Source organism: Phaenicophaeus curvirostris, chromosome 2 (assembly GCF_032191515.1).
Source record: "Phaenicophaeus curvirostris isolate KB17595 chromosome 2, BPBGC_Pcur_1.0, whole genome shotgun sequence".
Taxonomy (NCBI): domain Eukaryota; kingdom Metazoa; phylum Chordata; class Aves; order Cuculiformes; family Cuculidae; genus Phaenicophaeus; species Phaenicophaeus curvirostris.
In genome coordinates this window covers 110398778-110417473 of record NC_091393.1, presented here as the reverse complement: position 1 = coordinate 110417473, position 18696 = coordinate 110398778, and the positions used below count along the sequence as shown (strand labels likewise).

The 18696-nt window shown below is 46.2% G+C and overlaps 2 protein-coding genes across 6 annotated transcripts; one reads left to right on the top strand and one right to left on the bottom strand.

Moving 5' to 3' along the window:
* The first annotated feature begins 84 nt into the window (after window positions 1-84).
* TRMT61B (tRNA methyltransferase 61B) lies at window positions 85-5063 on the top strand. 2 transcript variants are annotated; one of them, XM_069850448.1, is made up of 7 exons: window positions 85-934; window positions 1039-1141; window positions 1990-2180; window positions 3327-3418; window positions 3822-4057; window positions 4659-4739; window positions 4940-5063. In XM_069850448.1, exons 1-7 carry the CDS (start codon window positions 125-127, stop codon window positions 4981-4983), a joined length of 1557 nt encoding a protein of 518 aa, XP_069706549.1. In that variant the 5' UTR covers window positions 85-124; the 3' UTR covers window positions 4984-5063. The 2 variants fall into 2 exon arrangements, with proteins under 2 accessions (XP_069706549.1, XP_069706550.1); XM_069850449.1 differs by lacking the exons at window positions 4659-4739; window positions 4940-5063 and having other exon boundaries at window positions 3848-4057.
* Window positions 5064-5222: 159 nt separating this feature from the next.
* On the bottom strand, window positions 5223-12307 carry SPDYA (speedy/RINGO cell cycle regulator family member A). 4 transcript variants are annotated; one of them, XM_069850454.1, is made up of 7 exons: window positions 12215-12307; window positions 10677-10926; window positions 9586-9644; window positions 9024-9109; window positions 7536-7707; window positions 6158-6458; window positions 5223-5337 (listed from the first exon to the last, which is right to left on the bottom strand). In XM_069850454.1, exons 2-7 carry the CDS (start codon window positions 10903-10905, stop codon window positions 5249-5251), a joined length of 936 nt encoding a protein of 311 aa, XP_069706555.1. In that variant the 5' UTR covers window positions 10906-10926; window positions 12215-12307; the 3' UTR covers window positions 5223-5248. The 4 variants fall into 4 exon arrangements, with proteins under 4 accessions (XP_069706555.1, XP_069706552.1, XP_069706553.1 ...); XM_069850451.1 differs by having other exon boundaries at window positions 5229-5340; XM_069850452.1 differs by having other exon boundaries at window positions 5229-5340; window positions 10677-10923.
* Window positions 12308-18696: the final 6389 nt, after the last annotated feature.

The window sequence follows — 18696 nt, the reverse complement described above, 5'->3', positions numbered from 1 at the left end:
CGTCATCGGGGCGCGACGCGCAGCCGCACGGGAGCCAATGAGCGCGGTCCCCTGGGTGAACGGCGCCGCGTGACGTCATCAGCGTGCGCCGAGGCCGGGAGCGAATGGCGCCGCGGCCCCAGCCATGCGGGTTTGGAGCGCGTTGCGGCCCGGAGCCTCCGCCGCCGCCTTCTCGTCCTGCAGTGGGAGGCCGCCCCGCAGGAGGGCGTGGGAGGCGTCGCTGTCGCCGCTGGAGAGGGTGAAGCGGCTGCTGTCGCCGCCGGAGGACGAAGAAAAGGCGCCTCGGGTTCCCATCGAAGGGGTTTCCTCGGAGGAGAAGGGGGCTCCTCGGGTTCCCCTTGAGGCAAAGGGGGCCCCTTGGCTCCCTCCTGAGGCGAAAGAGGCCCCTTGGCTCCCTCCTGAGGCGAAAGAGGCCCCTTGGCTCCCTCCTGAGGCGAAAGAGGCCCCTTGGCTCCCTCCTGAGGCGAAAGAGGCCCCTTGGCTCCCTCCTGAGGCGAAAGAGGCCCCTTGGCTCCCTTCTGAGGTGAAAGAGGCCCCTTGGCTCCCTTCTGAGGTGGCCACCCCTCAGACTCCCCCAGAGGGCACCCCCTGGGCGTTGCCTGAGGTGAAGGAGGCCCCTAAGTTTCCCCTTCAGGCTCGCCCCGAGGCGCCTCCTGAGGCGGTGGGAGCGCATCCCGGTGTTTTCCGTGCCGGGGAATTGGCGCTGGCGGAGATGCGGAGGAAGCACAACACGACGCTGAAGCTGTTGTGTCGCCTGGCGGTGGGCTCGGTGTTGGCCGGCCCTGGTGGCCTCCTGCCGCACCACAAGATCATCGGGCAGGTGCCCGGGCAGGTGCTGGTCACCTCGGCCGGGGCGCGGCTGCTGCTGCGGCGGCCCTCGCTGGAGGAGTACGTGCTACTGATGCCGCGGGGACCCACCATCGCCTACCCCAAGGTACCAGCTGCTCACTGTGCTGGCTGGTGACGGGGATGACACTGCCTGGGTCTCACCCCTGGTTCCCAAGATGAGCGACATGCCATGTTTCTCTCCCTTGCCAGGATATAAGTGCTCTGTTAACAATGATGGATATCCACCCAGGAGACACCGTGCTGGAAACCGGCAGCGGGTCTGGTGCGCTGAGCTTGTTTTTGTCAAGAGCAGGTGAGAACTTGGTTTTAGAAAATAGAAGCAGCGTGGTTTCCTTATCGTGCGTCACCTTTCTTTTGGCCAAATAATAGAATCATAGAATCACCAGGTTGGAAAAGACCCACTGGATCACCAAGTCCAACTATTCCTATCAAACACTAAATCATATCCCTCAGCACCTCGTCCACCCATCCCTTAAACACCTCCAAGGAAAGTGATTCAACCACCTCCCTGGGCAGCCTCTGCCAGTGCCCAATGACCCTTTCCATGAAAAATTTTTTCCTAATGTCCAGCCTAAACCTCCCCTGGCAGAGCTTGAGGCCATTTCCTCTCATCCGGTCCTCTGTCACTTGGGAGAAGAGGCCAGCTCCCTCCTCTCCACAACCTCCTTTCAGGTAGTTATAGAGAGTAATGAGGTCTCCCCTCAGCCTCCTCTTCTCCAGGCTAAACACCCCCAGCTCTCTCAGCTGCTCCTCATAAGGCCTGTTCTCCAGCCCCCTCACCAGCTTCCTTGCTCTTCTCTGGACTCGCTCCAGAGCCTCAGCATCCTTCTTGTGGTGAGGGGCCCAGACCTGAACGCAGTTTTCAATATGTTGGTTCTTAAAAGTTTTGCTGCAGTTCACGTGTCTGTGTACAGCTCACTGACTTAAAGGAAAACTATGGCTGTACCAGAACTGATCCAGCACTTCACCTGCATTTGTTTGTTTAAATGTGAAGAGAAAATTAACAGTAATCGATGGTTTCATATGTAACTATTTCCTAAGGTGAAGTTGAGATGTCAAGGTGCATTTCTGATATTTACTATGCTACTTTCTTCTAAATTCTGTATTTCAGGAGGTCTGGTGTCTTCTGTTTGGTTTCAGTTGGGCCCACAGGACGTGTTCTGAGTTACGAAGTCAGAGACGATCACCATAACTTAGCCAAGAAGAACTACAGCCACTGGCGTGCTGCGTGGGCCATAGGGCATAGGGAAGAGTGGCCTGATAACGTGGAGTTCATTCTGAAGGACATCTCGGCAGTGGCTGAGGATATGAAACGGGTCACACTTGATGCAGTAAGTCCAAAAAGTTCCCCCATTGCACTTGTATCTTTTCTGCATGAACTAAAACCTCTGGTGCTCACAGTCCTGGTGGGATTCCCATCTCTAGCTTAGCAGGATTAAAACCAGCCAGATCGTCAGCTGTGAAAGAAACGTAGTGATTATTTTGTCAGATTACAAGTGTTCCCAAGGTTTTGGTTACAGGTTCCCAAATGAAAAGTGCCACGTGGCCACAGCATAGAAATGTTACAGTCACTGCTCTTGTCTAGACAAAAACAAACAGACTTTCTTGTACTTTGGAGAAGCGGGTAGTTTTGTATCTAAGACACACATTGAAAAACATCACATTTTAGAAAAATACATAAGCTTATTGAAAACAAAGACATGAACACTTTGCTATCAGCCATGTAGAACACACAATGTAACAAAGCAGAAGTCAGAGTAAGGAATGCTCTGGCTCTCTTGGCCTGTTTTTCTATCCAGATTTTGTAAAGGGAAAATAGCCAGGTGTGAGCTACCCTTCGCATGAAGCTCACGGAATGCTTAGATGAATGCTTCAAACAAACGACAATTGTGTTAAAGTTTGAGAAAAGAGATAAAACCTATAGCATCAACCTATCATTTTTAAACCTGCAGAAGTAACCATCTGCAGGAAGGATCAGCTGTCGCCTGCCCCATTGTTGTACTGTTGGAATTGTTTTCCAGCAGCAGACAGATAAGTGGCCAAAGACCCACATTTCTACATCTTGAACCAAACAGCCAGTCAGACATGGAGACTGCAGCTGATTTTGTGTTAAGGATGCACTTGGACGTTAATTTTGTCTAACATAAAAACTAGACATCCAAAGGTGCTAGCAAATGCAATCATCCAGAAGTGTTGGTTGATGTCACCAGGATAGAAGTTAATGACATTTACATTGATGAAACTGTATGTGCTGGTTGAGTGGAAATGCACCTGGAAGCAGCAGGACTTTGTGTTGTGAGTGCGTGGAGCTCCAGCCTCTCTAGAATTTTGAGAAGCAGCAGCAGAACTGTTTTGTGATCACATACCACTGGTGTATGCATTCACCTTCCATGTATTTTTCAGGCGTTGTTGTTACGGAAAAGATTGATGGTGATGTTAATACTTATTGGGCAAACCCCCGTGTCTCTGTCTTGCAGGTGGTCCTGGACATGCTCAGCCCTCAGAGCGCGCTGCCCGTGGTGCAGCCCAGCCTGAAGCCGGGCGGTGTCTGCGCTGTCTATCTGGCAAAGTATGTGCTCGCTCTGGTACATTTATTCAGTGTCACCTAATGTTGCTACAGAGCCAAACACTTTTTCAGTCGTGCTGGGCATACGTTGTAGATGCATAACAAATTTTCCCCCTCAATATGTAATGTTTTTTAGGTAGTTGCACTCAGTATAAATTATATGTGGCTGAACCTCTGCCCTTTACTTTGGGATGCTCTCGCAATGGCCAGTAGAAGCCTGCACTCAGTAGCATCCTCAGAATAGCTGTCTTGTTCCCAACTCCGTGGTCTGGTTGCTGGCTCCGCTACCCTAAAACTGAAGGACTTTTGTAACCTCAGAGGGAAAGGATGCGACAGGGGCAGTAGAACTGATGGCGTATGATGTGAGTTCCCAAACAATGCTCTACCCTTTGCCTTTCTTCCAAAGCATCACGCAGGTTATTGACCTTTTAGACAGAGTACGGACCTGCAGGCTCCCTTTTGTGTGCGAGAAGATCATCGAGGTAACACACAGGAACTGGCTGGTCATCCCGGCAAAAATAAAGAACAGTAAATCCAGCCAAAGGACAGAAACTCCAGAGAATGCTGAAGAACCACCTCAACCGGAGTATGAAGAAATCCCCGTTCAGGATGAAGGGGTTCTTAAAGCCAGTGAACGCAATGGTAAGAACGTTACTGCTGATTACCACACTGCAGTAACGGGGTCACTCATCCGAGGACATGGTGAAGGCAGAGTCTGTAGGAAGAGGAAGTGATGTTCTAGGCCGGCTGAGATTTTTGTGAGGAACAGCTTTGGATAGCCTGGGCCTTGCAAGGCTTGAACAAAGGATACACTAACAGTTACTGAAATAGCTTATTAAAAATCTAGACCAAATAGAAAATAAAGGGCAACCTGCAAATAACAGATGGCTGCTACTGGGCTCCCATTTCTGTTTTCTAATAATATTCACTGCCCTGCACTCATCCTGTTGCTGCTGTCGAGAGCCCTGATGGGCATGAGGGTTCTACAGAAGAGAGATTGCCAGTGTGCTGTTGGTAATCATGCTGTTCTGGCAAATCAGAAATGGTTCCTCTACTGGGACAGACTTGCAGAATCCACGGCAGAGCAGAGGTGCCTGGATGTGCTGATGGGTGACAGTGTAGCACTTTAACATGCACAAAGAAAATGGAAATAGCGCAAGGACAAATAACCCCTGGCACTGGTGATTCTGCTTTGCCTGTGTGTTTGAAATGCTAGAAGAATGAAAACCTTTCCCTCTCACAGGATATTTGCCTGGTGATGCTGGGACACGTGGCTCGGTGCCTTACGTCGCTCGGCCAGCATTCTGGCAGGAGACTCATTCAGGTGAGACACTTGGAAAATGTTCCTTTATCTTAAATGTTTAGGGATATTGTATTTTCAAAAAGACTAGTTTTCATATGAGCTCTTAACATCTTACTATATCATGAAATCATAAAACTTGTAGTAATAAATCAATAATTGTGTGTTGAGTAACTTGTTTTGTTTTTAAATTAGCAACTTGTTTTGTTTTGTTTTTCAATTAGCATTCCTTACCAAGCTGCGAAAGTTTCGACCACTGCCTTCTTGATGCTGCTGAGGTGTTAGCTGCTAATTGAGTATTGTACAACAACGAATAAATGAATGAATAAAAGAACATGTTACCAAGGAGCTGCTTCGTTTTCCAAGTTGTGTCGCTTTTAAGCAATGACTGCTTTGGTTTCTACTGCACGTAAAGTCTGAATCCCACTTGCTATTCAAAGGGAAGTGTTTTAATGATCAGTCAGGTGTAGTGTGCAGTGCGACTCAGCCGGTTCTGAAAAGCACGGTGTCTGTTTCTGTCTCACAGGTGTATTTCACTCTTCATTGCTTGTGAACCAGTCCATGGATTTGTCTTGACTCAGGGCGCTGTCATGTCTCCTTTTGCTGGCCAGGCTCCGGCAGTCTGCTGGGAAAAGGGAGAAAATCCAGTCAGAAAACAACTTAGCAGAGTCTGCCCTTTGCAAGGCAAGTGGGGCAGTTTCAGCCTTTGCTGGCCACCGACTACTGGCTGTACATTCCTTAAAACAGCTTTCCTAAGCACAACTGACAGTGAACTGTATCTCTTGCTAAAGCTATGTTTGTCTGGAGAACCAGAGCAGCTGTTGGCACTCTTTTCACAGGAAACTCTGGTCTTGTTTCCCACTTATACCCCAATCTTAAAGCTAAATCTTGCATAAACTGTCACCAACTGTGATACACTTAAAGGGAGATGGGAATTGTGATTTCACACCATCTCGGGAGTGGTGGCAGTGACAGAGCAGCCTGCACAGGGCTCTCCCCAAGAGGGCTCTGATATGCACACAGACACACAATCTTAATTCACATGATGCACCCCAGTCTTTTTACTGTTTTTCCTAGCCAGGCCTAAGTGTCTAAAATCAGTTTCTCAATTCAGTTTATAAAACAAAGATACTAATAAATGCCCAATAGACGGGAACGCAGGCCAAAATCCACCATAGCAGATGGAGGCAGTCTGAAAAGTCTCAAATCGTAAAGCAGCTGTACTTAAGCAAGTCAGAAGACGATGTGAAAACAACTGAACTGGTGGCAGTGAAAACACAGCCCTGACAAGGTAGCTGTGTTTGTGACTGGAATCTCTGCTAGCATGTAGAGATGGTGCCTCCTCCCACCAAGGACACAGCCGTCCCCACAGGACTCTAAAGGGTGGGTATGGACTCGGCTGCCTGAAGTAACAGAAAATCACTTGCAGTATCAAACCGTACCTTTGGCATTATAAAAAGGAGAATCAACAAGCATTTCATCACTTAGCAGGGTGTCCTTCGACTTCTGGGGTGAACGTAATTCCATCATCTCCAAAGTTGCAGTAGACGAGGAGGAAGATGATGATGACAATCCCAGTCGTACAAATCTTCCTTTCTTCCCACAAAGCCGGCAGTCTGTAGGAGTAGCACTGGGACCTCGGGGCAGCTGCGTGGTGCCATTATTGTAGCTCCTGACAGCTCCGCTGTGGTGCACTGACCGCTCCCGCTGCCACACAAAATGTGTTGGAGCAATGGCCATCACCTATCAGAACAACTGCCGCATCAGAAATGATAGCAATAGCGGGAAACACACAGCTGGAAAGAAAGGCCCCAACCCCTGCATGCCAGAGAACTAACACTGCTTAGATGGAACAGGCACCAGCTGTTATCTCCTCGCTTCTGTCTGGGCAGACAGTGCTGCTTCAGGCACAAGTACATGACCCAGCTGTGAAGTGGATGTAGGAACAACAGGGATCAACAGTCCCTCAGTCACAGGGATCGCAAACCCCAGCTTATGCTTTGTGTACTGGACTGAAGAGGGCAGCTGGTGGTGCCTACCAAACATGGACTTCAGGGAACTGACCACAGTGCCACGGAACTGATGCCCATGGGAAGCTGGGAAAAACGTACTACACTCCCATTCTTTGTACCTTCCCATAAGCCCTTGGTCCCATCCCCAGAGCTGGGATTCTGGAGGAAAGGAGATCTTCTCTACCAGCTGTAGTGAACACTATGTTCTTAGAACATGACAGGACTTTTCCAGATAGACAACATTCCACCTGAAAAGTGAGGAAAGTGTTTCCCTCCTAATATGTTCGAAAAATAGAGGTTGTAACACTGCATTAATGGCAGACTATTAAAAACATGCCCTGAAAAAGCCACCTGAAGTTATATTATTCATTTTGAGGGGATTAAACTTTCACCTGAGGTCCTGAGACTTACTTGAAGGTTTTACTTTTGTACAAACTTAGAACTTGTAAAGCAAACACACACAGAATCATTCCTAAAGTGACTGAAGTAAAACAACCGATGGTGAATTTTAAATATAAATATTTTCATAAAGCAGAAATATTCTACTCCATACACGCCTCACTTTGGACAGTACTGCAATAACAAAAACTCTAGTTTATCTTAAAAACACAGTTTCAAGCAATGTATTTTAAATACAGAAGAAAACAAAACTCCTGGGGACAAGTGGACCATGACGTTTCAGCGGCATCTTTTCTTCTGCAGAGCTGGTCTACACACTGCAGGGAAGAAACCATCTGTACAGAGCCAGATTGTTAGCTGCTATTAGCTGCAGTAGTTTTGGCACCACCAACAGTAAACCCCTCCCTACCTCTTCACAGCAGCGCCTGCTTACAATAGCCCGGTAGTCAATTCTGCTCCAGAGCTGATCTCTTAGCTTTAAGAAATCAGGAAAGAGCTTCCTCCAGGCTTTTCCCAAAGCCCATGGGAATATGTCGTACTTTGATTCTTCATCGTCTTCTTCAACTGTATTTGCCAGGTACCTTCAAACACAGACATGTGTCTATAAATGTTATTTGATCCTCACTCCCTGTATTAGTATAATTTCTAACATTAAAAGACATAATATTGAAGCAGTTCTTTTTTCTTGTATTGTGAGAGAAGCTGCTAACAAGATACAGCCTTCCCTGCTCAGCAGTGTCTTAGTCAGAAAGTTCTATACTTATCTTTTGAGTAAACAGAAACTTCATCTCTTCTGAGAGTTGCTTTACCTTAGAGCCTCCTCAATCACAGGATGCAAGAACTGACATATCCTGGCAGCTTTCTCCAAACTGGTAAGATATCCTTGCAGTAAAATAAACAGTTTCTGACTGATTCTCTCAACAAAGCTTAAAACTGCCTTAGGAAATCTTAAACTTTACATTTTCTACTTCATGGATCTTAACCATTCTTGGAAAATCAAGTTGCTTACATTAAATTAGCATCAAACAGCTCAATGCAGCTCTGTTTTCATGCATAAATGAAAATCTGAAATTATTTTATTAATGCCCATGTTTCTCCCTTCCCTCACTATATGTTACTTTTGCTTCTGGATCGTCTTAGACAACAGGAATGTATTTACTTTCTCTGGATCCATGTGATACTAAACTCCTGGAAAAATTATTACTTTTGGTCTCCTCCCCAATTTTCTCACTTGTCCCTAATCCCAGTGTTCCCCCTAGTCCCAGTCTCGGCAGACCCTTTATCCTTTTCTAATCCTCTCACTCTTCTGGCCTGGCTTTTCTCCCTTCAGCAGAGTTGGATGCTTCCTCCTCTGTGCCCAGTGGATGGCACCCAGAACACCATTTACAGGAGGAGAAATGGGCACCTCTCTTCCACACGTGAGTAGCACTATCTTGGAAAAAGATCAGCTGTGCACCTAACGCTATGGAAGACAATGCTGGATCACTCTGCAAGTTTAGCCAAATATGGAGAAATTGTATAGGCATGAGAAAGACAGATTATTGATGGCTCCTCTGTTTAACAGTCCAGATATTTTAGAATGGCTTAGAATAGTTCTCAGAAATTCTCTAGCAACGTTTGTACGGTCGACTTAAGTGATGTTAACAGAAATAAAAAGTAACTCCCAAGGTGCAGATCATGGTAAAACATGTGTCACCAGAGGAAGAACATGGAATTTGCACTGTTTATATACAGCATGTGGATATTTCCACACTTCACATAGAGCCCAAACAGCTACACGCTCATTAAAAAAATCTCATGTCTATCATAATTACCAGCAGCAAAAACAAAGAAATAAAATAATGCAAAGTTTATGCTAACAAAACCTGATACAGACAGAGAATTTAAAAGTACTTACAGAGCAACAAAGAAATTGATTCTAGTGTGCTCATTTATGGTGAAATTAGCCCTCTTGAAATAGACAAAGGTCATGGCCAGGAGATACTGTTGTAAAATGGAAAAGGTTACATTCACAATTATGTATCAATGTATTAGTTCAATATATGATTTCCTAAAATGCTTCACACATCTATCTTGTGCCAAGGAAAAATTCCTTCACTGAAAGAGTGGTGAAGCACTGGAAGAGGCTGCCCAGGGCACTGGTAGAGTCTCCATCCCTGGTGGGGTTAAAAGGTTGTGTAGATGTGGCACTTTGGGACATGGTTTAGTAGGCATGGTGGGGTCGGGCTGATAGTTGGACTGGATGAGCTCAGAGGTCTTTTCCAACCTTAATGATTTTATAATTGTGTAAGATATTTTGGTCATTTTAACCAATAAGGAAAGCATAAATTGAGTTTTGTGAAGCTTCCATACGAATGCATTAGAAAAAGAATTATGGTCTGTACTGGCATTACAACAAGTGATGGAGAGCAGATTTTTCACTCAGTCTGTGTTCTGTTCCATAAGGGAAACGCACTCACCTTGTCTGTGATCTTACAGCAACAGTCCATCCAAAGGAAGTCCTGGATTAGGTCATCATCTGCAACAGAAGGGAGCTGTAGCATTTCAAATGTCAAATGTGTTTGTGTTAGAAAGTATTTGTAAATACATAACAGAGGGTCCTATTAAACCAAATGAAAAGAAAGAAGCTAGAGACAAGAGTAAAGCACAGAGAAAGTCTCGGGAGAAAGACTCTAGGTATGAAAACTTTTTCATGACAAACTCAACAAAGTGTAATACCAGAAAGGTGAGGTGGAGAATCTATTGACAGTGTTTTATTCCTTCTCAGTGAGAGCAAGCAAAGGTGACAAATAACCAGTATTTCTTGTATTTGTGTAACGCCTTCCTGTGCGAGTGGCTCCATCCAACAGCACACCATTATTTCTGATGAGCGCCAGACGCTGACCTCTGCACCTGGGTTACTCAACAGCCTTCACGAGGCACTGCTTGCCTGGTAGCCCGTGGCCAGTGCATCCCTGTCTGTGCATGCGTAATAGCACAGTGTTACCGCAAACTCTCCAACTCACTCCTGTATTCCAGGTTCAGTAAAAGACAAGTGTAATCTTCCACCACTGCTTAATCTCTCAACTAAATTAAATAAATTTAAAAAACCCTACACCACAGAGACACCACTGCAAAAGAGGTGCTACAGCCCCTCAGATGTTCTTTCCACACTGCTTCTTCCCCTTAATGTTTATCCCCGCAGTAAATAATGTCTTTATGAAACTGAAAGTGAAGTCTTTTGCAAGTCTAGTGCAAAACAAGATACATGTGGCTTTACATGTATCTGTTGAAATATAAGAGAAATTAGAAAGGAAAGGTAAGTATCATACCACCCTGCTGCTATTTGTAATTTAAAAAGATACTTTTCATCTGTTTGGTAGCCCTTTGTTAAATTCTGCAGTAAATATTTATACACAAAAATATAACAACAAAATACATTTAGACAAAGACATGGCCATCAGTATCTACAGAAAGAGCACTCCCCAAATCACAGAGTTTAGAAAACAGACTTGCTTAACAGTTTTCTATCGTTTAGCCCACACATCGATATCCGTCCTTGCTAACCTACCAAACAATTTAAAGAATGCTGTCATTTCCTGACGCTGAATAACTAGACATGGGCCCTTTGGACATTTGTATTTACGACTGGAAGCCTTTTTTTCACCATTTTCTTCATGGTCTTTAAAAGCAGGCCGCTTCAGTCTCATCAGGTGTTTTTGCTGATGTGATCTGGACACACTCGATTTGACATGCACAGTAACAGTGGGAGGTGTCTGGCACACCAGATTGTCTCTCATTTTGATAACTAAAAGGCCCTGCTAAAAAAAAGAAATTAGACACACAAATAGTTTTAGCAATAGTTCTCTTTGTTTCTTTTGTTCCAATTAAGTGACTCATAGAGCTTTTATGTCAGGTGATCCAAAAATTAATTGTATCAGCACTAATTATTGAAGTCTTGTGCCTCAAGTCATCTACACAATTTCTTAATTTAATTCTAATCTCACAGAGCTCTTTTTCAGTGCAAACAACCTTCAGTCTTTCTTTTTCCATTCAAAATTTGGAAAAAAGAGAAAAATCAATTCCAGAAAAATTTGCCAACAGCAGCTCCAATCCTCACAGCCCTACTAATACCTATCAGAGCATCTCCACTCTTCCCCTCCAACCTGTTAGGGTGTATCTTTTCAAGAAGTCTGGTAGAATTAATGCAACAGAACCATAATTAAGGTGTATGACATTAAAACTGAAATCTTGAGCTCTTAATTTTTACATTTGGTAATAGCCATTGGGAATAAAAACTTATCTGTCAAGTAGCTCATATCATAGAAACATAGAAGGGTTTGGGTTGGAACAAAGCTTAATGCCCATCTAGTTCCAACCCCCTGCCATAGCAGGGAAACCTCTCACTAGACTGGGCTGCTCAAGGCCCCATCCAAGCCGACCCTGAACACCTCCAGGGATGGGGCAGCCACACTGCCTCTGGGCAACCTGTGCCAGTGCCTCACGACCCTCAGCGCGAACAATTTCTTACTAATATCTAGTCTAAACTTCTCTTCATTTAGTTTAAAACCATTACCACTTGTCCTATTGCTAGACATCCTGATAAGAAGTTTTCCCCATCTTTTGTATAAGCCACCTTTCAGTATTGCAAGGCCACAATAAGATCTCCCCAGAGCCTTCTCTTCTCCAGGCTGAACAACCCCAACTCTCCCAGCCTGTCCTCGGATGGGAGGTGCTCCAACCCTTGGATCATCTCCGTCGCCTCCCTTGGTTTTGCTCCAACAGCTCCATGTCCTTCCTGCATTGAGGACTCCAGACCTGAACGCAGAGCTCCAGGTGAGGTCTCACCAGAGCGAAGCAGAGGGTCAGAATCCCCTTGCAGGACAAGATACGGTTGGTTTTCTGGGCTGCGAGCGCCCACTGCCGGCTCCTGTGGAGCTTCTCACCCCCAGCCCTCAAGCCCTTCTCCTCAGGGCTTCTCCTAGCCCGCAGGGACACCGAGCGCTGCCCAAGTCAGCGCTCCGCACTGGCTGCACATGCCCAAGGGAACAAACCTTAGGCGTCTACAACTGCAAAAAAAAAACCCAAAAAACCCAACAACCTAATAACCAAGCAGACTCCACAGAGGACGCGAGGAAAGGGGTTTTTTAGCAGGAGCGAGCGCTGACTCCCTCAGCGGGCGCCACCGCAGAGTCCTGGGGGGGCTCGAGCCCACACACGATGACAAGCCCCTCACACGGGGACGGGGTTATGTTCCCGGAGGCAGAGCTGGGAGAGCCCCGAGCCCCGGGAAGGTGCGGGCACACCGGGACCCCCGGAACGGCGCCGCCTCAGCCCCTGCCCGCGCGCGGGACGCTCCCGCCTCAGCCAATGGGCGCGCGCGGGACGCTCCCGCCTCAGCCAGTGGGCGCGCGCGGGACGCTCCCGCCTCAGCCGATGGGCGCGCGCGGGACGCTCCCGCCTCAGCCGATGGGCGCGCGCGGCTCGCTCCCGCCTCCCCCGCACCCCCTCGTGCCGCCGGGGGGCGCTGCGCGGGCGCGGGGCCGCCGGCTGATAGGAGCGGGACAGGGGGCGGGGGAGGCGCCCCCCGAAGCTCCTGGCCGGAGTTGAGGGGTGATGTGGTTTGAGCTAAATTACAGTCAGTTTGGGGACTCGGTTGTTCTAAGTAACTCCATTCTCTGCAAGCCAGCTGCACGGTTTTGGGACAGTGCTGCTCCTAAGTGTGATAACAGAGGGCATCGGTGTGCACCGAACTGCACAGTGACAGCTGTGAAATGAGAGCTTTTCAGCTTCAATTTGAAGTCCTGCCAGGTAAACTGGAAGGGAAGAAGAAGAGAAGACTCCAAAACCAGCAGAAATTCACATTCTTTTGCCAAATGCAATTACCCCTGCCTCTACACCTCCCCATACTTGGTTTGGGTTTTTTTGTATCACCTCAGAAGAGCGAGAAGGAATAAACCTTTCTCTTACAGTTAACACACTGCTGCTGCAAGCTTTTGCCCATGCTACTGCCCAAGCTTTTTTGAGTGTTTGCTCAGCCGCCAGGCTTTGCTGGATGTCACAGAACGGCTCTCTTCTGTGTTTTCCATGGTGCTGTGGTTTGAGGTCAATTAGACTCAGTTTTGTGACTCAGTTGCTCTAAGTAATTCTCTGCATACCAACTGCATGGTTTTGGGGCAGTGTTGTTCCTAAAAATGATAACACAGAGCATCGGTATGCACAAAGTCCAGTGCTTATCCTTATTCCGATGGTAACCAAGGCCATACTTGAGCTGACCAACAGAGTATTCCACCCCATTTACACCATACTCAGTACAAAAATGAGAGATCATGAGGGTCTCATCTCTCTCCTGCAATGATCGACATCCAGTGAGGACCTTGTGTGTCCATTACTCCTGATCCCAGATCTGTGCGTTCCTGAAGGCAGCTCCCAAGCTCAGCTCCCTCCTCGGCACGGACCCATTCCCTCGTGTCTGCTCTGCAGTGTTTGTGGTGATGTAAAGTCATCAGGGGATGGGGCGTGACCTTACAGATTTGTATATATTTTATTGCTTTCTGATTTTCATCATTATTATTATTCTTGCTATCACCATTTCATTAAAAGCAGTAGTTTTAGTTTCCAACTCTCTAGTCTCATTCCTCTCATAGAATCATAGAATCACCAGGCTGGAAAAGACCCCTGAGGTCCTCAAGTCTAACCGTACTTATCTGCCACTAAACTATATCCTTAAGCACCTCATCTACCCATCTTTTAAATACCTCCAGGGATGGGACTCAACAACCTCCCTGGCCAGCCTCTGCCAGTGCCTGATGACCCTTTCTGTGGAATTTTTTTTCCTAATGTCCCATCTAAACCTCCCCTGGTGTGGCTTGAGTCCTTTCCCCCTTGTTGTATCATTTTCCTTTCCCCATTTCCCTGGTGGGGGTGGGAGAGAACTGAGAACCCAACGGCATGGTTTGAGCGGTTAAAATTAGCCAGTCAGGACTAAACTGTGACATGGTGCCTCGATCCCTAACGGTGTCCGTGGAGCACTGGGTATGCAGCTCCTCCCACCATCGCTTCAGCACCAGTGCAGCTGCTAACTGGGGCCAGGCTGGCACCAGGACACGTCTCTGCACCACTATCCTGCTTCTCCCACGTCACCTGGCCTGAGGGGAACGGGGTGGTGTGACTGTGTGTTCAGCAGTGACTACCTCTACCAAAGACTGTAATAGAATCACACACACATTAAGGTTGGAAAAGACCTCTAAGCTCATCCAGACTGTCAGCCTAACTCCACCTTGCCTACTAAGCCATGTCCCAAAGTGCCACATCTGTGAGTTTTTTTTTAACCCTTCCAGGGATGGAGACTCCACCACTGCCCTTGGCAGCCTCTTCCAGTGATTCACCACTCTTTTGGTGAAGAACTTTCCCAATATCCAATCCAAACCTTCCCTGATGCAACTTAAGGACAATTCCTCTCACCTTATCACTTCTTACTTGGGAGAAGAGACCAACACCCACCTCACTCCAACCTCCTTTCTGGGACCTGAATAGAGCAATGAGGTCTCCCCTCAGCCTCCTCTTCTCCAGGCTAAATAGCTCCAAGTCCCTCGGCTGCTCCAAGAACCCCTGGGTTCCAGACTCTTCTCCAGCTCCATTCCCCTTCTCCAGACACACTCCAGCCCCTCAATGCCTTTCTTGTAGTGAGGGACCCAAAAATGAACCCAGGATTCAAGGTGTGGCCTCATCAGTGCCAAGTACAAGGGACGACGCCTTTCTCTACTTCCATTGGACACACCACTTTCGATACAAGCCAGGATGCTCTTGGCCCTCCTGGCCACCTGGGCCACTGCTGGCTCATGTTCAGCTGCTGTCAACCAGTACCCCCAGGTCCTTTTCTTCTGGGCAGCTTTCCAGTCAAAAACTTCTCACAGTCCACTCAAGTTCAGTCCCTCAGCTGCCCAACACCACTGTAAAAGCTTCCTCAAACCATATGCCAGGATCATAAACCCAGGTGAAGCAGATGTGAGGGAGAAGCCACATCAGACTTTAAAGATCCTTAAAGATACAGGTGCAAACTACCCTGCTGTTATTTTTCCACAGAAGCAATGAATGCATGTAGCATTATGTGATTAGTCTAAGGCACTCTATTGAAATGTAATAACAAGAACGAAAAGCTCCCTTCTCCAGTAAGATTCAGTATGGAATCTTATTGTTGGCTTTCATTATAAGAGCTAAGATTTATTCTAGGGAGATGGCAAGAAACACCCCCAGTTTCATTGTTCCCCCTGTACAGGCCCATTAACATGTAACTGGCCTCATTCCTTATGGTAATGAGGAGAGAGGACTTTTTACACCTTCCTCATCTTATATTGCTACTTTGCTAGATACCTTTATTTAGGTGCTCTGAGACAGTGAGCATATTCAGGGAAGCATCACTTTGAGTTTCTGATCATGGCTCTAGAGAGAGAAAACCCGTCAGCTGAAACAACATGTCTGTATGGAACAGGCTGCAATCAGGAAAACTCGGATGCGAGGTGGAGATCAAACCAAATAAACTGGTTTGGCAAAAGCATGTTTCCTTGAGGTTCTCTCTTCATACACCTCTGTGTTCAGGCTGAGTTACCTGGCATTCGATTGTTCTTTATTTTTGCATAATACTTTTCATCTAAGAAACTCAAAGCACTCCTCAATTAATTACCGTTCATTTGAGAACTGTAGGAAACAACTAACAGGCAAGTTACAGAAGCTGCCACATAACCCTAGACCATACAGACTAGGAAATGAAGCTCTGTCCTTTGTTGCCTTGCTGCCAAACATAAAATGTAATGGTAACTTTGAAGTGCCTGCATTCTCATTCTTTACACCTTCCTAGTTGTATTCCTTGCCTTATCAATGAAAAGTGGCTCACAATGCAGATCTTCATCCACACAGAGCTTTCCAAGGTTTGTTTGGTTTTTCTCCTGCAGCTCTGATCTTTCTAAAATATTTTCTGAGCTGGTGGTTCTGCGAAGAAGCAGTAAACAATTAATTTATTTATTCCTTTTCTCTCCCAAAGCTCTGTTGCTGTCCAGTTACTCAGCAGGGCTGGTGACTCCAACCCCTGCTGTCCGGCCTCCACCTCCTGGGACCCAGGGCTCTGCTCCAACACAGACCAGCTGCGTAACCTCAGCTCAGACTCTGTCAAAACCAAAGTTGTAAGAAAACGCCGTGACAGAGCCTGCAGAGCAACTCTTCTGTCCTTGCCGGACTCTGCAAGTGGAGTCTGGGTTGTTGGGACGGGAATGACTCACGGATTCAACTCAGAAACATCATAGAGAAATATGAACATGGAGAGGCTGCTGCCTGAGCACCGTGACAGCAAGGAAACAGAACTTTGCCTGAATGAATCCTCTGTGTGATACAGAGGATGTAACTGGTTCTCAACTCCGCTCATTAGTAACTGCATCTTTTAGACAGCTGAACAATTAATTCAAGAATGTCTGGGAGGATGCAGTGCTCTGGTTCCCAGGAGGCTCAGAGGACATCAGGGGGCACTGTTTCACCACGAGGAATTCAAACAGACCAAGTTGCACTTGCCTGGTCGGAGACACACTGGAGTTCATGTTGGGCTTCGTTACTAGCCCTCCCTATAGAATGGCATCAAATCAGTTTAGCTACTGTTCATCTTTATAGGTTATCACAGTTTGAACTAATTTTTATATATACTTTTTTTTATATCTGTGTATATACACATATTTATATATCTATATATAAACATAAATCGAATAAGACCTGGGTTTGAAAGACCTGGAATTCTTACGAATCTTTTTTTTTGGGGGGTGGGGGTATGTGGCAAAGTATATTTCCATGAATGCTTTGGAACACAATTGTATTAGAGATACAATCACATAGGTACCAAGGAGCTAGGTGTAAAAAGGCAGGGGCAGAGCAGTTTCCTTCCTTTAAATGAAAAAAAAAACCATATATATAAACCTTTTTGTGACTGAGTTGTTTACAGACAGATTAGGAAGTATCACTGAAGAAAAATAAATTACATACAATAATTATATACAATATATATTAACATATTTATATATTGCATATTGTGGTTTATTATATATGATTGTATCAAGTAGAATAATTATATTTAGGATATACATACTCTTTGTAAAAAAATCATTTCTTATTTGTGAGGCAGGAAAACAAAAGCTTTTGGCCTCAGGTGTCCTTTCCAGTGAACTCTTTCTGTTGTTTAAGAAAGGTGAGTTACCATGGGAAGAACACCTGGTATTTGTTGTCGAACAAAGTCATGAAGAAGAAGCACTGGTTCTTTTAAACACAGATCATTGTTCAAAATGAAATCTGTATTTCTCAGTTATAGACTTCTACGTACTGCAGAGCGTGAAAAAGAAAACAAAAAAGGTCTCTCTTCCCTGCAGAGACAACTCCCACCCTGGTCAGGGGGAGCCCAGCCTCCTCATCCAGTTCCAGGTGAAATGCACACGGGATGAGAGCTCCATTCCTGAGCACCGTAACGAAACTGAAGCATTCATCTAAAAAGAAAACTCTGGGCATGTGGTTAACTCCCTCAGAATAAAGGGTGTAGTGAGTCTCACAAGTTTCGGTAAATTAAAAAGGAACAGATAAATGACCTTAACCCACATCTATCAACAGAAACCTGTTTTTCTTACGTGGGAAGAGAAAGTGAGGATTTAGATGAGTTGTGTGAAATGAATCATTACAGCATCATGGTGTCTGGGCCAGGACTGGGCAGAACAGATTGCATTGGTCTTGCCCGTTTGCTGCTGGAGGTGCCATTAAGGGTACTGGGAAGGTGCCCTACAGCTGACCCTTTGATTTCAGCAGATGTCACGGTGTGATTAGAGCTCCAGATAGTCCAGTGCCACTGCGGTGTGTGTCACTGGTGGATGAATACACAGGGAATTTTTTTCCAGCTTCGCTTACTCGTAAAGAACTTCTGAAGTTTAAAGTCAACAACTGTAGTTACTCACAGGAACTGAGAAGTTCAGGAACAAGAAGGAAAAAAATCATCTCATAATTCTGTAGTGGATAAGAAGTGTCCTGACTGGACTAACACAGTGCACGGTGAAAGAATGTGAAGGCTGCCAGCAAAGACAGTGCGTGTTTGAACATGCAGCTTCTGCACACCCCAAACCACCCAATCTGCAGCAGCAGGTCTGCACCCAGTGCTGGGGACAGGAGTTGGAACTTGTGCTCCTTCCCATGGTAAATAAACTGGTCTGTCCTGTAGGAGCCCAGCTAATCCACAGCAGAGAGCAGAAGCCTTTAGAATTCGTTTTTAAGGATTGGCACTTTAGTGACGGTTGTAAATGAAACTAAGCAGGCTTCCCTGGAAAGTTCCAAGCACTTTGTCAAAACAAAGGGACTGCACTGGGTCTTCACGTTAGGTCACAAAATGCAAGTGGTGAATGACATATCTCTCAGCATCAGCACATATTTTACACTAAAGGGAAAGGTGATGAGCTGCACAGTACGCCTTTAAGTGCTTTTTGAATCTGCTGATGTCATCCACCGTATTTTAACTTTCTAAAGCCCCCAGAGACTGTGTTTTGCATTGGTGAGTATTAATAAGCATGGTTCTTACT

Coding starts and splice junctions, on each gene's coding strand:
- SPDYA (XM_069850451.1), bottom strand. CDS start 10,905: ATGAGAGACAATCTGGTGTGCCAGACACCTCCCACTGTTACTGTGCAT. Junction 9,645..10,676: donor AGCATTCTTTAAATTGTTTG/GTAGGTTAGCAA, acceptor CTTCTGTTGCAG/ATGATGACCTAATCCAGGAC. Junction 6,459..7,535: donor GCAGGCGCTGCTGTGAAGAG/GTAGGGAGGGGT, acceptor TTGTTCTGATAG/GTGATGGCCATTGCTCCAAC.
- TRMT61B (XM_069850448.1), top strand. CDS start 125: ATGCGGGTTTGGAGCGCGTTGCGGCCCGGAGCCTCCGCCGCCGCCTTC. Junction 2,181..3,326: donor AACGGGTCACACTTGATGCA/GTAAGTCCAAAA, acceptor TCTGTCTTGCAG/GTGGTCCTGGACATGCTCAG. Junction 4,058..4,658: donor TAAAGCCAGTGAACGCAATG/GTAAGAACGTTA, acceptor TCCCTCTCACAG/GATATTTGCCTGGTGATGCT.